Source organism: Nelumbo nucifera, chromosome 1, assembly GCF_055504915.1.
Source record: "Nelumbo nucifera cultivar China Antique chromosome 1, China Antique-T2T, whole genome shotgun sequence".
Classification (NCBI taxonomy): Eukaryota; Viridiplantae; Streptophyta; class Magnoliopsida; order Proteales; family Nelumbonaceae; genus Nelumbo; species Nelumbo nucifera.
Genome location: NC_142649.1, coordinates 67,951,817 through 67,968,947, shown reverse-complemented (window position 1 = coordinate 67,968,947; position 17,131 = coordinate 67,951,817). Strand labels below are relative to the sequence as shown.

General features: G+C 36.7%; 1 protein-coding gene across 3 annotated transcripts; it reads left to right on the top strand.

Moving 5' to 3' along the window:
• Nucleotides 1–1,113: 1,113 nt before the first annotated feature.
• LOC104594119 (protein argonaute 16) lies at nt 1,114–11,306 on the top strand. 3 transcript variants are annotated; one of them, XM_088901979.1, is made up of 24 exons: nt 1,114–1,263; nt 3,058–3,263; nt 3,362–3,567; nt 3,656–3,853; nt 3,932–4,068; nt 4,159–4,256; nt 4,350–4,447; nt 4,603–4,774; nt 4,884–5,000; nt 5,077–5,184; nt 5,283–5,345; nt 5,423–5,536; nt 5,665–5,830; nt 5,905–6,017; nt 6,145–6,282; nt 6,379–6,509; nt 6,659–6,724; nt 7,840–7,903; nt 8,017–8,128; nt 8,371–8,444; nt 9,188–9,282; nt 9,365–9,396; nt 9,628–9,776; nt 10,383–11,305. In XM_088901979.1, exons 2-24 carry the CDS (start codon nt 3,060–3,062, stop codon nt 10,428–10,430), a joined length of 2,703 nt encoding a protein of 900 aa, XP_088758105.1. In that variant the 5' UTR covers nt 1,114–1,263; nt 3,058–3,059; the 3' UTR covers nt 10,431–11,305. The 3 variants fall into 3 exon arrangements, with proteins under 3 accessions (XP_088758105.1, XP_010252575.1, XP_010252576.2); XM_010254274.2 differs by having other exon boundaries at nt 1,127–1,263; nt 3,036–3,263; nt 10,383–11,306; XM_010254273.2 differs by lacking the exon at nt 10,383–11,305 and having other exon boundaries at nt 9,628–10,123.
• The last annotated feature ends 5,825 nt before the right edge of the window (nt 11,307–17,131 follow it).

The following is a 17,131-nucleotide window of genomic DNA, read 5'->3' as shown; positions in this document are numbered from 1 at the left end:
TTGACTGCATGTCAGTTACTTGAAGAAGGGTTGTTCTCATCGTTTTTAAATAATTTATGTAGAGGATTTTAAAACGGTTGAACAAACTTAAATCTTCGATGGAGCCACAAATGCAAATTGCACAGGTGCAGGACTTATAGCTCATGATTCCACCATTTGATAGTGGAAAGATCAATTAAACATGACCCCTTCTCTTCCCTAGAGATAGAAGCTTTGACCCTTCTGAATGCTATCCAGTTATCTATTGAATTTCAGTTTCATCATGTTGCATTTAAAGGAGATGATCTACAAGTGTTAAACTCTCTGTTGGGGTCTTCCTCCCCGGTCCCTTGACGGATTCACTCAGTCATTGCAGATTGTAAGGAACTATTTCAACAAATCTCCCATTCCTCAGTTCAGTTTGGTGGCCGTTGGGGTAACCAAGCGGCTCATTTGCTAGCTAAACATGCTCTTTCTATTTCTTCTGTTCACACTTGGTCTATTCCACCATACTTCATTAGTAGTGCTTAATTTTAACCAAGGATGAACGCAAGCTTGCTTTTGACATAAAAAAGAGGCTTTTACTGTTGAATCCACCCTTAAAAATCTTAACTCCATCTGTAAAATGAATTCTGACTGTGGGTCGATGACAAATCTAAGAGAAGGATCGTATATATAAAATGAATCATAATCGTGGATCGATACCAAATCTACATAAAGGATGCGATTTAAGAGAACTACTAAAAGATTAGGAGGGGGCAGGATGCCAAATCTTCGGCTCAACCCTTCGAGACAGTCCGCCATAAACCGGAAGTCCAGTTACCTATCATGAGCCAAACTCAATAAAAGGAGATACATACGCCAAAAGGAAACTATGATCTTTTTCAATTCTCTAATTATTACTAATAATTTCAAGTTAATCTTTCCATACCTAAAAAAAAGAGAGGGAAGCCCTTAATTCTTTACCCATATCATCATAAGCTCACCTTGTCCCAACTCTTTATCTTAGTCGTTCATTTTTGTTACATATTTTCTCGCACCAGATGAACGATTTAGATCGATAATCCAGAGACAATTCATAAACTGATTTAACCACTGAATATTTATTAACTTTTCATTGGTTATATATAAATAAACAAAACGTAATCACTAAGCAAGTATTCCGCTTCTTCTTCCCCTCTCCGTCTTTCCCACTTCCCTCCATTACTCTCTTTCTCTGTTTCGAATTCAGGGGAAACGCCGGCTCGAAGTAAAACAAACTTGCTCTCTCGTTTGTCGTTTCGGGTAAGGATTTCTCATGGAGGGAATGCTCTCCTTTTCCATTGCTTCTGTTTCACTGAATTAGCTATGATTGCAGTATTTTGATCTTCTTCTATTTCTTTTTCGAGAAGTATTAATGGAAACATCATGAAACTCCTTTATACGTCTCGGCATTGTTTTGTTTTTTCTTTTCAATGTTTACTTGGGAGTTTTTAGTGGTGGTTTCGTTGTTTTTGGTGTAGTCATTGCGACTTTACTTGGGCGTTCTCCGAGAAATATCGTCTTGTATGACGCTTCGTTACATCATTGGAGTCCCTTTTCGATTTTACACTTGTTTTATTCTATTTGTGTTTGGTATTGAAGATCTTGGTTTTATGTGTGTATTCTGTCAAGAGCTTCCTCTTTGTATTCAATCTCTGTATGCCTTTTTCAATGAGATTCGCTGTATTGGATGTTTATCTGGTTCTTAGATTCGCCTTCCGTTTGTTTTTTATCCTTTCATTGGCCTTTTCACGTGAGATATTTCATCTCCATTATCTCTTTTTTCTGCTTTGGTTGTAAGTGGTATTTTGCTGTAGTTTAGGCTAATTCATCTAGTTCTGGTTATATGATGTTATTGTTCTAAATTCTTCGACCCGTAATACGGCGAACTTCTTTGGAAGTGTACAGTGACGTTGCGTTGCCATTGTGTTTTAGGTTGATCAATATAAATTTTTGAGCGAGAGCTCTGTTTATTTTCATTTGAAATGTTTTGAAAACGTTTTGAGTTGATACAATACAAATTGCTATTTCCACCTAAAATGCTAAATTTGATATTTCTCCACACGCATTTTTCTAGTTGAAATGACGGGATGTAACGACATATTTTGTATTGATGAACCCAAAACGCAACGTCAACACAACGCCACTATACCAAACAATCCATTGTGTGCTTTCTGTTCAAGTTCCATAGATTTTCATTACTACATGACAATTTTTCATATGCATATGTTCTGATAGCGTTTCTTTGTAGCTACTTCTACTGACTACAGTTTTTGTCTATGCTTGTTGCTGGAAAATTCTCACCTGGCACCATGAAAATCTTGATCATGTATTGTTGATAGTCTACTATTGCTTCATTTATTCACCGGATTTTTGCTACCCCATCTCCTTTTTCTTTCTTTTTGTCTATGCTTGTTGCTGGAAAATTCTCACCTGGCACCATGAAAATCTTGATCATGTATTGTTGATAGTCTACTATTGCTTCATTTATTCACCGGATTTTTGCTACCCCACCTCCTTTTTCTTTCTTTTTGTTTCATATCTTTTTTGTATTCTGTTATGTTTCTTCTAGTTTACCACCGTCATCAGTCATTATTTATTACACTTTTATCTAATGAAAGTTACCGTTTCCTATCTTAAAGAAAGTTTGTCTTTCTTTCTTCTCTGCAATTGTGTTGCCTAAGTTAACTCAAAGGATTTGTGTGTTCCTAAAACATTTTATTTCTAATTTATTTCTTATTTTCAATTATGTAGTTGATACTAGCCAAATTGTTTTGTCATTTCTTTAAGAGACATCCTTCTGTTCTGTATACAACGTTTCTTTTCTACCTATTTATCAACAAAATTTCTCTGTTTTCTTACACAAGTTCCTTAGGAATTCTGGATTGCTTATTATTTGATGAAATTGACATGTAAAAAGGTCTTCAATTATCACTTTTGGAATTGATAATGGGTTACGATAAAAAAAAAGAAAATGAGTCCCTTCTCTAGTTAAAATGATTGACTTTAAATGCACATTTTTTGATACGTTGAAGGTGTTATGTGTGTTGATTTAAGGGATGGAGAAACCACCAGCCATGGATATATTGCCGCCCCCACCTCCAGCTATACCATCTGGTGTGAAACCAGAGAGACTTGAGACTCCAAAGTGTTTGCCAATAAGAAGGTCTGGTTTTGGAAAAGAGGGAAGGCGTATTTCATTGCTTACAAATCACTTCAAAGTTACTTTTGGTGCTATGGATGGGATTTTCTTTCAATATAGTGTATGTTTACTATAGTCCTTTTTTCTTCTCTTTGGATTGATTTGGTGTGTTTTTTTTGTGCAGTTATTTTTTATACTTATTAGTCCGTTCTTTTGAAGGTTTCCATTATCTCTGATGATAAGCGAGCTGTTGAAGGCAAGGGGATTGGGAGAAAAGTAATTGATAAACTTTACCAAACATATGCTTCTGAGTTTGAAGGGAAGACATTTGCTTATGATGGAGAAAAAAGCTTATACACTGTGGGCTCTCTTCCCCAAAACAACTTTGAATTCACAGTGGTGCTTGAAGAATCATCTTTCAAACGGTTTGATATCCCTCCCCCCTTGTTATTATGGTTACCTTTGTAAATTTGTAGTCCTTTGGAAGTTCATCATTCTCTTAATTTAAAACAGCAATGGGAGCCCCACTGAGGGTGACCGTAAGCGGTCAAGGCAGTCTTATCAATCAAAATTATTTAAAGTAGAGATCAGTTTTTCTGCAAAAATTCCCATGAAATCCATTGCTTCAGCTCTGAAAGGAAATGAGGTTGACAACACTCAAGATGCATTGAGAGTGCTTGATATTATCTTGAGGCAGCAAGCAGCTAGCAGGTAAGTCAGTTTTTATTTTTTTAGTTCTTTTTTTATTGTTCTAGCTCTTACAATTCTAACCATGGCTGTTCAACACAGAGGATGCCTACTTGTCAGACAGTCATTTTTCCATGATGATGTGAGGAATTTCACTGACTTAGGAGGTGGGATTACTGGCTGCAAAGGTTTTCATTCAAGTTTCCGTACCACACAGAGTGGATTGTCATTGAATATGGGTACTTCTTTATTACTTATGTTCATAATCTTTTTTAATAAATCTTCTTTCTTATTGCTAATACTGATCTTGCCCTCATTGTTTTGTGAAGATGTGTCAACAACAATGATATTAACTCCTGGGCCTGTTATAGACTTTTTACTTGCCAACCAGAATGTTAGAGACCCAAGACATATTAAGTGGGACCAAGTATGTGGATCATATGCCTTTTTTTTCAAATTTCTACATAAATTCTACATGTATATTGTCATCATTCACTATCTGGATTCTGGAGATGTGCAGGCCAAAAAAATGCTAAAAAATTTGAGGGTAAAGGCAATGCACAACAACATGGAATTCAAGATCATAGGAGTGAGCGAGAAAACGTGCAATGAGCAATAGTATGTTGCATATTGTCATCATAATTTTCACTGACTTATCTTAAACTAGATGTGGTGGTTGATAATTTGATCACTGTGGATGGTTCTGGTCTCTACAATTAGTAGATCAAACTCCTGATCTTGATCCATGTTTTTTTTTTTTTTTTCTTTTATAGTTTTTCACTTAAAGTGAAAAATGGAGAAGGTGCTGATGGTGAAGGAAAAACTATAGAGGTCACTGTGTATGATTATTTTGTCCATCATCGTAAAATAGAATTAACGTATTCTGCATACTTGCCCTGCCTTAATGTTGGTAGACCAAAGCGACCCAATTATCTTCCACTTGAGGTAAGGGAAAGTTTCTTTTCTGACCCGCATAAGCAAAGATTCTTGTTTTATATAGATTTAAGTAATATCTTATTACTTATGCCTCTGATCCTTGATTCTTTTTGTATAGCTCTGTTCGCTCGTGTCATTGCAACGTTATACCAAAGCACTATCTACCATGCAGAGATCTTCCTTAGTTGAAAAGTCAAGACAAAAGCCTCAGGAGCGCATAGATATTGTGACTGGTGTAAGTTTTATGGATACTCCAATGCATTCATCATTGTCATAAATTGTTTATCATCATCATTATCTGAATTTGGCAGGCTATGAGTAACTTTAAATTTGATGAAGATCCAATTCTTTCTGCTTGTGGTATTTCTATTGAGAAACACCTGACTCAAGTTGAAGGTCGCATACTTAATGCACCAACAGTATATTTCTTACTCCTTTTCAGTGGTTTAAACTCTTATTGCTTTCATTGTGACATATCTCTTAATTGACCTTACTTTTGTTCTATTGGATTATCCAGCTAAAAGTTGGTAACAATGAAAATTGCAACCCTCATAATGGGAGATGGAACTTTAATAACAAGGTAGTGCATTTTCTAAGGGACTTATGTACCATATAGTTCTAACAGTATATCTTATCTGAATTCATTTTTGTTTGCAGAAACTATTTTCCCCAATTAGAATTGAACGCTGGGCAATTGTCAACTTTTCTGCTCGGTGTGATATAAGCTATCTCTCTCGTGAGCTTATTAACTGTGGAAGAAATAAAGGAATTGTATGTAATGGCCTACGTGGAATCTCTCTTTCAAGTTTCATTGCCATGCCAAAACCATTTTCATTATAGTGTATATATTTTTTCTTTCTATACAGCATATTTTTTTTTGATGAATACTTTCTATACAGCATATTGAACGACCTTTTACATTAATTGAAGAAGATCATCAGTGGAGGAGGGCTGGGCCCATCACAAGAGTTGAAAAGATGTTTGAACTGTTAAGGTCTAAGCTTCCTGGGCCCCCTGAATTTCTGCTTTGTGTCTTGCCAGAGCGGAAAATTTCAGATATCTATGGTAGTGTTTTTGTATGTTTTGTGGTTTTGTGTTTCTTTTTTGATGTTCATTTAATACTTGTTTCCATTTTCAAGGGCCTTGGAAGAAGAAAAACCTTCATGAACTGGGAATTGTCACACAATGTATCTCCCCCACAAAGATCAATGACCAGTATCTCACAAATGTACTTCTAAAAATCAATGCCAAGGTGAGCCATTAGATTGGGATGAAAAGTTCTGCATACAATCTAATTTATAATTCTTTTCCTTTTGTACTTTGAAATTTGAAATTATCTTTTTCTTTCCTCTTATTTTTTTGTTATCTTCCTTTCATAGCTTGGAGGTACAAATTCTCTGTTAGCAGTTGAGCATTCACCATGTATTCCATTTATAAAGGAAACTCCTACGATGATCCTGGGAATGGATGTTTCCCATGGGTCTCCAGGCCAATCAGATGTACCTTCCGTAGCTGCGGTATTCCTAATATGACATTACATTTTGGTATCTTGTTATTTGTTGGTTTTTTTGATATTAAATTTGCAATCATCCTTAATATTTCGCACTTCTTAGGTTGTTGGCTCGAGATCGTGGCCCTTAATTTCAAGGTACAGGGCATCTGTGAGAACACAATCACCTAAAGTGGAGATGATTGATTCTTTGTACAAACCTGTAGAGAGTGGAGAGGATGATGGCATCATGAGGTATTTCTTTTGCAATTGTTTCCATAAGCCATGAATATTTTGTAATTTAATTTCAGCAGGGAAGGATGATGTATAATAACCTTCCTGTATGACTATTATACATTCTGAACAAATTACTTACTATGATGTATTATTTTCTTGGGTTGCAGAGAGCTATTGATTGACTTCTACCAGACAAGTAATTCACGGAAGCCTGGACAGATCATCATATTTAGGTATGTTATAATCCTTTTATTTAATGTTTCTTAAGATGATATGTTCTTAAGATCGCAATCATTGTTTGGATTGCATTAATGTCAATTGCATGTTTTTCTTTTTGTCTCTGTATTGCTTTCTTTTTGTAAAAGATAATGATGACAACTTGATTGGATTCAGTGGATACTTGTAAGATAGCAAAATCTAGATCTACATTTTTGTTGAACATATTTTTTATTCTTCCTTTAATCACATAAATGTGCATTTTGTCACTCATGCTATAGCTTTCTTCTGTCTATGATACCTGGGGGGTATGGCATGGCTGGATATGGTATTGGATATGGAATTCACACCTAAAACTTGAAGTATCCAACACAATACTGAATGCTTTTACAGGTATGTAGGTATTATAGAACATCAGAACAAGTAAAGGCTATTTGAACTTTTACGCATGGACTCCTAAAGTCCTATTGACTGATGCCAATGAATTACAAATCTGGTAATTTGATTGAAGATCTTTGTAGACAAACATAAATTTTTCCCCCTTTCATTGGTTGGTTCTAAACAGCTCATGCTTAGAGAGAGGGACTAAGTGGATACATAATTCTAAAAATGTTTTCCTGTTTACAAGAGATTTAATTTTGCCACTAGATTGATCAAATAAAGCTGCTCTTTTGTTTAAAAGATGTAGTGTAGGGTGGTTAGTTGGGTATTGGATTTCTGAAACACCTCTTGGTACATACACCAGACCAAGAAAGCTAACAAATTAATCCTTCTCACCCTTCTTTTATTTAGTTTCTTTTTGTTGCTGTCATGACTGAAGGTACTTGTGAATCATCTTTACTGCATCTATTAGTGTTCTGTACCTATCCATATAAGAAGGAAATGTCTCAGCTGGAAGTCTAGTGTGATTACCATGATCCCATCAAAAAGCATCTTATGTTTTTCTTTTTTTTCTCTAATTGCATTTCCTTTTATAATGTGTCTTTTTTTTATCTTGTGGCTTTTCTAGTGTGGTGAAATAAATTTTTAGTGGTTCAATGGTAAATCTTTTGCTTTCTGTGATCACTAAATCCTAGTTTTCTTTCTTAAGCATCTGGTTTCTCTGATTCTGCAATCGTGTTTGTGGTTTTAGGGATGGAGTGAGTGAATCACAGTTTAACCAAGTTTTGAACATAGAACTGGAGCAAATCATTAAGGTTCTGGTTCCTGCAAATTCCTACTTGTTTTCTAGCTAAACTAACTGGGGAGCTTAGGTTTCCCTTGGTTCGCTAAAATTTTTGTTTGTTAATTTTTACTTCTGGTCTAGCAGGCATTGGAGCACCTGGGTGAAACCACATTTCCAAAGTTCACAGTTATTGTGGCACAAAAGAATCACCACACTAAGCTGTTCCTAGATGGTGCCCCTGATAATGTTCCACCAGGTTTGTCTTTGTTTATATTGTTATTTCCCAAGGCTTCACTTCTCCCATGTAAAAAGAATTGTATATAAAATTTCACTGCAAAAGAGGGCATAATAAATCTGAATTGTTTTGGAGCATAAAATTCCCAAATATTACTGTGAAGCAGTTGAAGAATCTAAACGTAAAAGATGTTGTAGTGTTGCATAATGCTAGGTGTAATGAAGGATTTTTTTTTTCTATTTTTTCTTTTTGTTTCTATACAGGAACAGTGGTTGATACAAAAGTTGTGCATCCAAGAAATTATGACTTCTACATGTGTGCTCATGCAGGAAGGATAGTAAGTTTCTTTATTTTTTTGATAATATATATATATATATATATATATATATATGTATATATAATTCTCTATCCAAATCCTTTTCCCCTTGCATAGAAGATCTCAAGCAATGTTTATAAAGTCATTGAGGTGTAAGCATGGTGGTGTGCCTCCAGGTGAGGGCAGCAGAACAATCAAAACACCCTGAGGCAAATGCTCAGGTGCTTGAGTCATATGCCTCAAACGCTGTTTGCATGAGGTGTGCACTTCTTGTATGCCTCATTCAGAAATGAAGAAAGAAAAGATAGAAAAGGAAGAAAGAAAAAAAAGGATTAAAGTAAAGAAAAGAAAAAGATAACTCCCTCCTCTTGAGGAGGCTTATGCTTCCTTTTGTTCTAAACAATATGTCTCATTTGTTCTGAACAACCCCTCGCATCTGGTGGTGGAACACCTCACGTCAAACCATGTTTTAAAACATTAAATGCCTGTCAGGGTCATCTGTGATGGATGATTGTCAGTGTCCTATGTACACATAAGATGTCCATATGATGTTTAATGAGCTATTGTTAATTATTAGTGTTCCTGAAGGAATTCCATGGATTTGATTCCACATGCCACGTGTATGCAGTGGTGCTATCTTTTCACAATTTGGTGTTTCATCTTCTTGGTCTACTAAATTTGTTCTTTTGCTTTTCCACCCATGTATATATGCTCCTCGATTTTTTGTGCTCTGTAACTCATGTTTTCATTATTTGCAATTACAGGGAACATCCAGGCCTGCTCACTATCATGTCTTACTTGATGAAATTGGTTTCTCTGCTGATGACCTGCAAAAGCTTGTTCACTCACTCTCCTATGTGTAAGACCCATCCTCTCCTATGTAGTTTGCAGTTTTGAGGCCCCTGCTAATGGTCTAACTATTGATTCTTGACTTAATTTAGGTACCAGAGGAGTACGACGGCAGTCTCTATTGGTAAGTTTTTCATTTCATATGATACCTATTGCTAGAGCATTATATATCTTCAGCTTGGGCAGATTGAATCCAGTATGGTTGCTTATAACCTCTGGCTCTCTGCTCCATTGCTGTGATCATTGTCTTTGCCATTTTATTTTCATTTCAAATCTGCCAGACTTTCTCTATTGCCATGTTTATTATTTTCACATGTTACTTCAATCATCTCCTTTTTACATTTGTTCCCTTCAGTTGCACCAATCTGCTATGCACACCTTGCTGCACAACAAATGGGGCAGTTCATGAAATTTGATGATTCTTCAGATTCTTCCTCCAGCCATGGAGGTATCACCTCAGCAGTGAGTTTCTTGGTTCCAGAGCTTCCAAAGTTGCACGAGAAGGTCAGGAGTTCTATGTTCTTCTGTTAACACTATGAAAGCATAGACTCAGCTTTTTGTGGATACCTGGAATTTGATAAGTTGAGGATGTGTACATACTTGGGCTGTATAGAATACAGGCCACCCAAGTGTCAATTTTGGGTGCCATTACCTGTTGGAATACGGGTGTGACTATATGGAAAGATGTGCATAACTTAAGAAATATTCCCTGTTCATGGGGTTTTACTCTTGGAACCTGAAATTTTTTCTTCCATTTTGATCTAAGTTTTGTAAAGGAGGGAACAAATGATAGTTGGAAGGTTTGGGATGTATTTTAGAACTCACTTTAAATATATATCATTTATCAGCTACCATATCTATCAGTTGTTGGTCTTACTTTTGGTTGCATCTCATACATGGTTTATGTTTCCATAATGTTGTGTGTTCATTCTCTGTAACTGCGAAATAAAATCCTTTACTGAGTGCTATTGAAATGGAAATCAAAACTGACTATAAAATTTTCTGGATACATATTTTAGATGTACTAGTTGTGACATTAGATTTGTTTCTTCTAGGAGATTTTGTAGACTGAATGATGTGCGTGCTGTTTTTTTTCCTTTTTTTGACCAGAGCTGCTTAGAACATATTCGATATCTGAGAAAATTTGGTAGTTACTGATTCTCCTGCAAGACTGATACACTTCGAATATTTCTATTGTACAATGTGGTTAATGCCATCCTGTCCCCCCACCATTGAGCAGACAGATTATATTATTATGTTTTGGCTTTGGTTGGGTGGAAAACCAAATTTCAGAAATTGGTTTCCAGGCAAAATGGTATCTTTCTTATTCTAGCAAGAAATTAAATTTCTTCTACATCCTAATGCACTTGTCCTTCGTTGGCAAATGGTTTCATTCTTTTCAAGCATCAATATGGTTTATGTGGGAAAAGCAGCATATTTATATGTAAGGTGTTGAGTCCGAGCCCCAACTTAAGTCTTCTACTTCTTCCCTCCTGCCATCTAATTTGCTGTTGAGATTATTCACTGATGTCTTCTACCGGTGGTCACTGGCTCACTGCAAATAATAGAAAATATTTCCCTAGTTATTTTTCTTATATCCACCCAAACAAGAAACCAATTTTCTGAGAGGTGGTCCAAAAATTTATTTGCAGGAAAACCTTTTCTAACATTGTTTCTTTTCCATCCAACCAAACCGTTTATACTTGTTCACTTCTATTTGTAGAAAACTCTAAATTAGGTGAAGCGAAGTAATGTCGGTGGCGATCTGGGTTGTCCTGGGCCTCGGTGATGGACAATGCCAGAGTACTGTACTCAGCATCTGTTCTTTGTTATTTCTTAGTTGATTCCGACAGCGTTCGAGTTGTTAGATGGGTGGGCATTTCTTTCATCTCAAACGTGCAAATCATGGGAATCTCTTAAATGTGCTGTATTCCTAAAAGTTGAAATGAGACTTAACTGATATTCTCCATAAGTTTTCATTGCAGTCATTGTGCCCTCCTTTTGGCTCAGTCTTGTCTAAATAGCCCATTCTTTTTTCCTTTAGGCTCTTTTGTTTGTGGTGTAGGTGTTTGTTTTATTGTTTGTAGTGTAAATCAAGATTTTGATGTAAAACGTCACTACTGGATCAGAATTGTCAGCGTTTGGATGGAGTAGAGTTTTATGTCGTAAATCAATGTAAAATGTCATTTATAGTGAGCTTTTATATCAATAAACATGCTTTTCAATGCTCAATGGTTTAGAGATTTCAAACGGTTCAATATAAAACTCCATTAGTGGACTTTTACAAACAAACACAGCCTTAATTACAATAGTTAACAATTGGTCTTGGTTTATTAGCTTTTTTCAGGGAAAAACGCGAAACTTTATCTCAGTTCTGACTTCTGAGAAGTCTTAGGAAATAAATCGGTCCCAAGGTCCAAGCGATGCTGGTCCTCAAGTGTGTCAAGCCCAGCTCTTTAAGGCTCTATTTGGTTTTTGGGACGAGGAAGAGAAAAAAGAAAAATATTTTTTTTTCTCTTATTTGTTTTGAGAGAAATAGGGGAATGGGATGAGAAAAACATGGGATGCGGGATTCCAAAATTGTGTAATCGGGGTTGCACCAAAATAGTGCAACTCCGGTGGAAAAACTCGAGTTTTTTTCAATCGTTTGAGGAAGGGGGATGTGCCTTCTTCTTCAACTGGAGTAAGGCGACGAACCAACGACGACGGCGAACAGGCCCCCTTCTAGGGGTGGATTCGAGCCGAGCCGAGCCGAGTCGAATAGTACCAGGCTCGAGTTCGGCTTGAGACTATTCTACAAGGCATAGTCTCGAGCTCGATTCGAGCCAAAACTTTGAGCTCGAGCTCGGCTCGTTTTATATTTTATAAAAACATTTAGAAAAAAGATTTTATAAAAAAAAATTATATATAATTTTTTTTATTTTATATTTAAAAAATTAAGAACTATAATAATTAATAATTATAATATTTTTATTATATATTATATATGAAATATCAAATATATATATATATATACGAGTCGGCTCGTGAACCTCACGAGTCAAGCTCTAGTAGGCTCGAGCTCTGCTCATTTAATAATCGAACCAATGAATTGGGCTCGAGCTCGGTTGAAATCGAGTCGAGCCGAGCTCGAATAGCTCGTGAAAAGCTTGGCTCATTGCCACCCCTACCCCCTTCCTTTTGATAGCGGCGACAAAAGAGCGATGAAGAGTCTCCTTACCACGGACCAGCGGCGATGGACAACAGTGACAAACCAGCAATGACGGCAAACGGTCCCCATTCCTTTTGACAGCGGCGACGAACCAAATACTGTTCATTGCATTCCCTGTTTGAACAGTGGAGGCGGCGGTGGCAAGAGAACCAAGTCGTGGTGATCTGCTTCTTTCTCTGATCACCGTTTTCTTCATCCCTTTGAATTTCCTTCTTTCTCTGATTGACGCTGCAACTCTTGGCAGTGGTGATCTGCTTTAATAGCACTCCTATCTCTCTCAGTATTTTTTCTACTATTTTCCCATATAAACCAAACAATGAAAATATAAATTTTTACACCATCCCACTCGAATCTTTCCACAAACTATAAGGAACCCACCAAAGGTCTCACAAAGATTTTCTGGACTAAATTAATGCGAAGAAACAAGGGTCTAAACTCAAATAACGCTAGGCCAAATGCCCTATTCTTACGCGAAATTCTAGTCTTCTAGATCATGCGTTCGTGTTTTATATTTCTGTATAAATTGGCATAAACAAATACGACTTTTGCCCTCCTTTACACAGACAACCCGTTTCTGATGTGGCTAATCAAATCAACATCATGACTGATTTATTTTATTCGTTTGGACTTAAAAAGGGAGATGTCTAATGCTCCTGCTGATTGGGATTAAAGAAAAAAAGAAAAGATGTTTGAATGTTTTTAAATCTTGAAGATGGGATCATTTGATGCGTTATTACAAGACCAAGTTCAATTGGGCCACGTGTATGGTGACAGGTAATTCATAAATAAAGTATCAACCTTGATGTTGTGGAAGAATTATATACTACCGTCTTTTTGACGCTATAATAATTCTAATGGCGCACGTTATTCTTCTAGTCTACTAGTCCTCGAATCCGTTCATCTCATGACTGACCCTTCTTTGGTTGAGATCGGCTTCCATTAGGGCAAAACCTGTACCCACACAGATCTAACAGTCTTTTCTAACTTTGTATTGGGAATATCTCCCCTTTAAATAAAACACATTAGTAGGGAAATAAATGCAAGGCAGTAAAGGCTGTTCAAATGGACTCTCTGACTGAAGCCGAACTCTCTTTGGTTGGTGTTTTATCAGGGTTGCTTCTGCTAATGAATTTGCATGGTACTCTGTGGAGTAGAGTCTGGATCTGCTCCTCACAGCATCTTTTAGCCCTACATCAGGAATATTTCTCATTATTATATTATTATTTATGGGAAATGTCCTCTATACATGGTGTGATGTGGTTGTGAAGTTGGTATGAGGAATGCTCTGTGAGGACCAGGTCCCAATTCTGTGAAGATCACCCTACATACACCTCATAGCACATTCTAACCTTATATTGAAAATGTCTTTCAGTACAATGTCAATCTGAACTCTGTTAATCATGCCCTGCATTTTGCTATAAATGTTTTATTTTTGCACATATATTGTTTTTTCTATTTTTCTTGATTGATGTTAAGCACATGGTAGTTTAGTGGTTCAATCATGCAGTGCAAATCGGTTAACCCATGATGTATGTATTCAACCAATAGTTTCTTTTTTTCTTGCCTTCATTAGTGGTTGCTCAATTGGTATGTTAACCGGGTACTCCATGCGGAACCGAGTTACGCTATTACCACCTACGGACCTACCTTTGAGAGTTAATAATTTCTTGTGTTAAATACCAAAATAAAAAGTCTACACAATAATAGGTGGGGGGTGAGATAGTTAATTCCCTGGTGGCAGTGGCAGTGGCGACACATTACATGGTTTATATACCTTTCACAAAAATGACAGCATATGTAAAAGGCTATGTTTGGAAACGATGCAAATGGAGTGTAAATCTCAGGGTAAATTTGTATTCTAGTTCACTTTTGCCTGTGTTTGGCAATATTACATTTAACCATTGATAAATGACAGACCAATGTATATTTACATTGTTAATAAGATGTAAATGTACATCAATAAAAAAGAAGTAAATTTGCATTCAAATGGGCTTTTGATAAAAAATAAAGCATATGCTTTATTGGAATTCATGTTTGCATCTATTACAACTAAAAGTCTGTTTGGTAATAAGATAATTTTGTCAATACAAAACTAATCCAATTTTGTAATTTATATGAACCGTTTTACACCCTACATATTTGCATCATTTCCAATCACAGCCATCATTCCAAACAGTCTTAAGAATTCAGTAGGTTGGATTCAGAACTGTCTGCCTCAATATGAACCCGACCCGAAGCAATTCTAACCCAAACCAAATCATCTCTCTATGGTTTAGGCAGGTTACTGACCTCGATCCCTGACCGCCTATGCCTCCAAGTATGTTTGTACATACAAATGTTTTAACACTCTAACATGAATGAAGAGAATTTGGATTCGGTTATCACAGAACTGTCCTTGCATGTGCTTACTGTCACTTGTAGCTGTACATTAGGAATATCTTTCCATGAATAAAAATATACAAATACAGAGATATTTTCAATGCATAATTGTAAAAGACTGTGAATACAGAATTCATATCTGAGCCCCATAAGGGGGCACCCCACAACGTCCCACAGCACATACCCATAGTGTCTTGAAAATATCTCCTGATAACAGTACTAAAACCAATGATGTCATTATCGGAAAATATTCTCAATATACGACGGTATGTGCTGTGGTACGTTGTGGGGCGCATATCTTAACTCGTTAATACAATATAATGACGGTTTTGTGAGAACTGAATCCATTGGAGTGGGCTGAACATGGGCCCATTGACTGTTCATAATTACCCTTGGTGAGAAGGGAACCAGCAGAGAGGTGACTGCTTGCTGCTGGTCGCTGTTTGTGTTTAAGGTGAGGAGAGGTTGCTCATTGCTGCCTCACCTGTCAGGCTGTCACCTGTCGCCACTGTATTTACTACCTTTGATGGATGGATGGTCAGCAAGAAACGAGAAGAGATCAAGAATCAAGTGGTTAGAGTGAACGGTCAAGGTGAGTTGGGTCAGTTAACGGTTCAAAGAAACGGGTCAACATGTCATCAGGTTGGGAGACTTCATTCAACCGGTCCGATCAGCTGGGCCAACAAATTTGTTGTTTTTAGGGTGAATTACGGATTGTCAGGGACTCAGGGGTGGTGATCCTTAGCTCCCAGAAGTCCCGAACTTTGTTTTGCTGACCGGCTCCTTTTTACTCCTGGTCCTGGATTTTAGCATTCCCCCCAATTCCTTTAACGGGGGTTGACGGTGAAGATAAAATTACTAAATTATCCATTTAAGATTTAATTATTAGAATGATGAAAATGGGCTGGTTAGTGGTTAAAGCATAATATCTATTTTTGATTGGGTTGTTGTGCTTTCAAATCCTTCCCAAAGAAAGAAAGAATCTTTATCATCCAGGGCTTAGAAGCATACTAACCCAATCGCAAAAAAATATATTATGCGTTTAGTAGATATCTTTTTTCCACTTAACCTATTAGTCCATTGTTTCCTAAATGAGCAATTTTGTAATTTTATCTTCTCTGCCAACCACAAAACAAGGTTTGAGGTGATAAGTGTAAATGCCCCACAAGTATAGGGTAACAATTTGTGATTTACCTTTTTGTTTCTTGTGTTCTTAAAAGAAATTTTCAGTGTTGGTCTAAAACGGGAAGAGATTTCAATTCGGCCATTGTCAAATGGTCCCTGAAAATCTATCAAATAGACATGGTAAGTCTCACATCCACACAAGGGCTTTGAGCTGAATTAGACAAGAAGCTAAAGTTGAATTTGGATTTCATGGTCACAAATCTTCACAGGTGATTAGGTGTTCATTGAGAATATATCCCCTAAATATATAAAAAAAAAACACAATGGTAAATTGCTGAAACCACCCCTGAAATATCTGACGGTTGTTGAAACATCCCATGAAATTTAGTAATTTTAATCATTCCCTTGAATTTTCTGACATAGTTGCAAGTAGGATAGAATTCTCTAACAAGAGACATAAAAATGTCCAAAATACTCATAATTACTATTGAGGCTAGATTTTACATAAAAAAATAATACATTTTATAAACAAAAAAAAGAGAATTCAAAGTCCAAACTTTCCCTTTGACCAATTGATATGAGGGGCAAATTTGAAAAATAAATCAATTTTCATAAAGGAGATTAAAATGGTTTGAGCTAGCATTCATATCAAGAGAAAGTTTGGAAAATAAATACTTTGGTTAAAAGTAATTGTATGGATATTTTGGATATCATCGTGTTTAATTCAACTATGCCAGAGGTGATTGCAATTATCAAATTTCAAAAAAAGTTTTAGCAACAATCAATCAGAAACTTCAAGAAAAATTTCAGCAATTTATCCATAATACAAATCTGGAGATGTTTTCAACTGCAAAGGAGACGGTGTGAGGACGAAGTCCGAATTCGCGAGAATTAGAAGGGAAGTTTTGAAAAATAAAAAAAGGCGTCATTTCGTCTCCCGCACTTCTTCCGGGCGCCGAGAGGCAGGAAGGTGCTCGGGAGACCGCAGGCGCATAAATCGCCGGGGAATATATCCGCAAAAGAGCGGTGGAATGGAGGGACCCACTTGCCCTCGAGGCGCGAATAGCAGAGCAACCCGTCGGCCCCGTGGATTATGAGAGTGGCTTTGGTTTCCCTGGGTCCCACTGTTGCTTGCATCCAACGG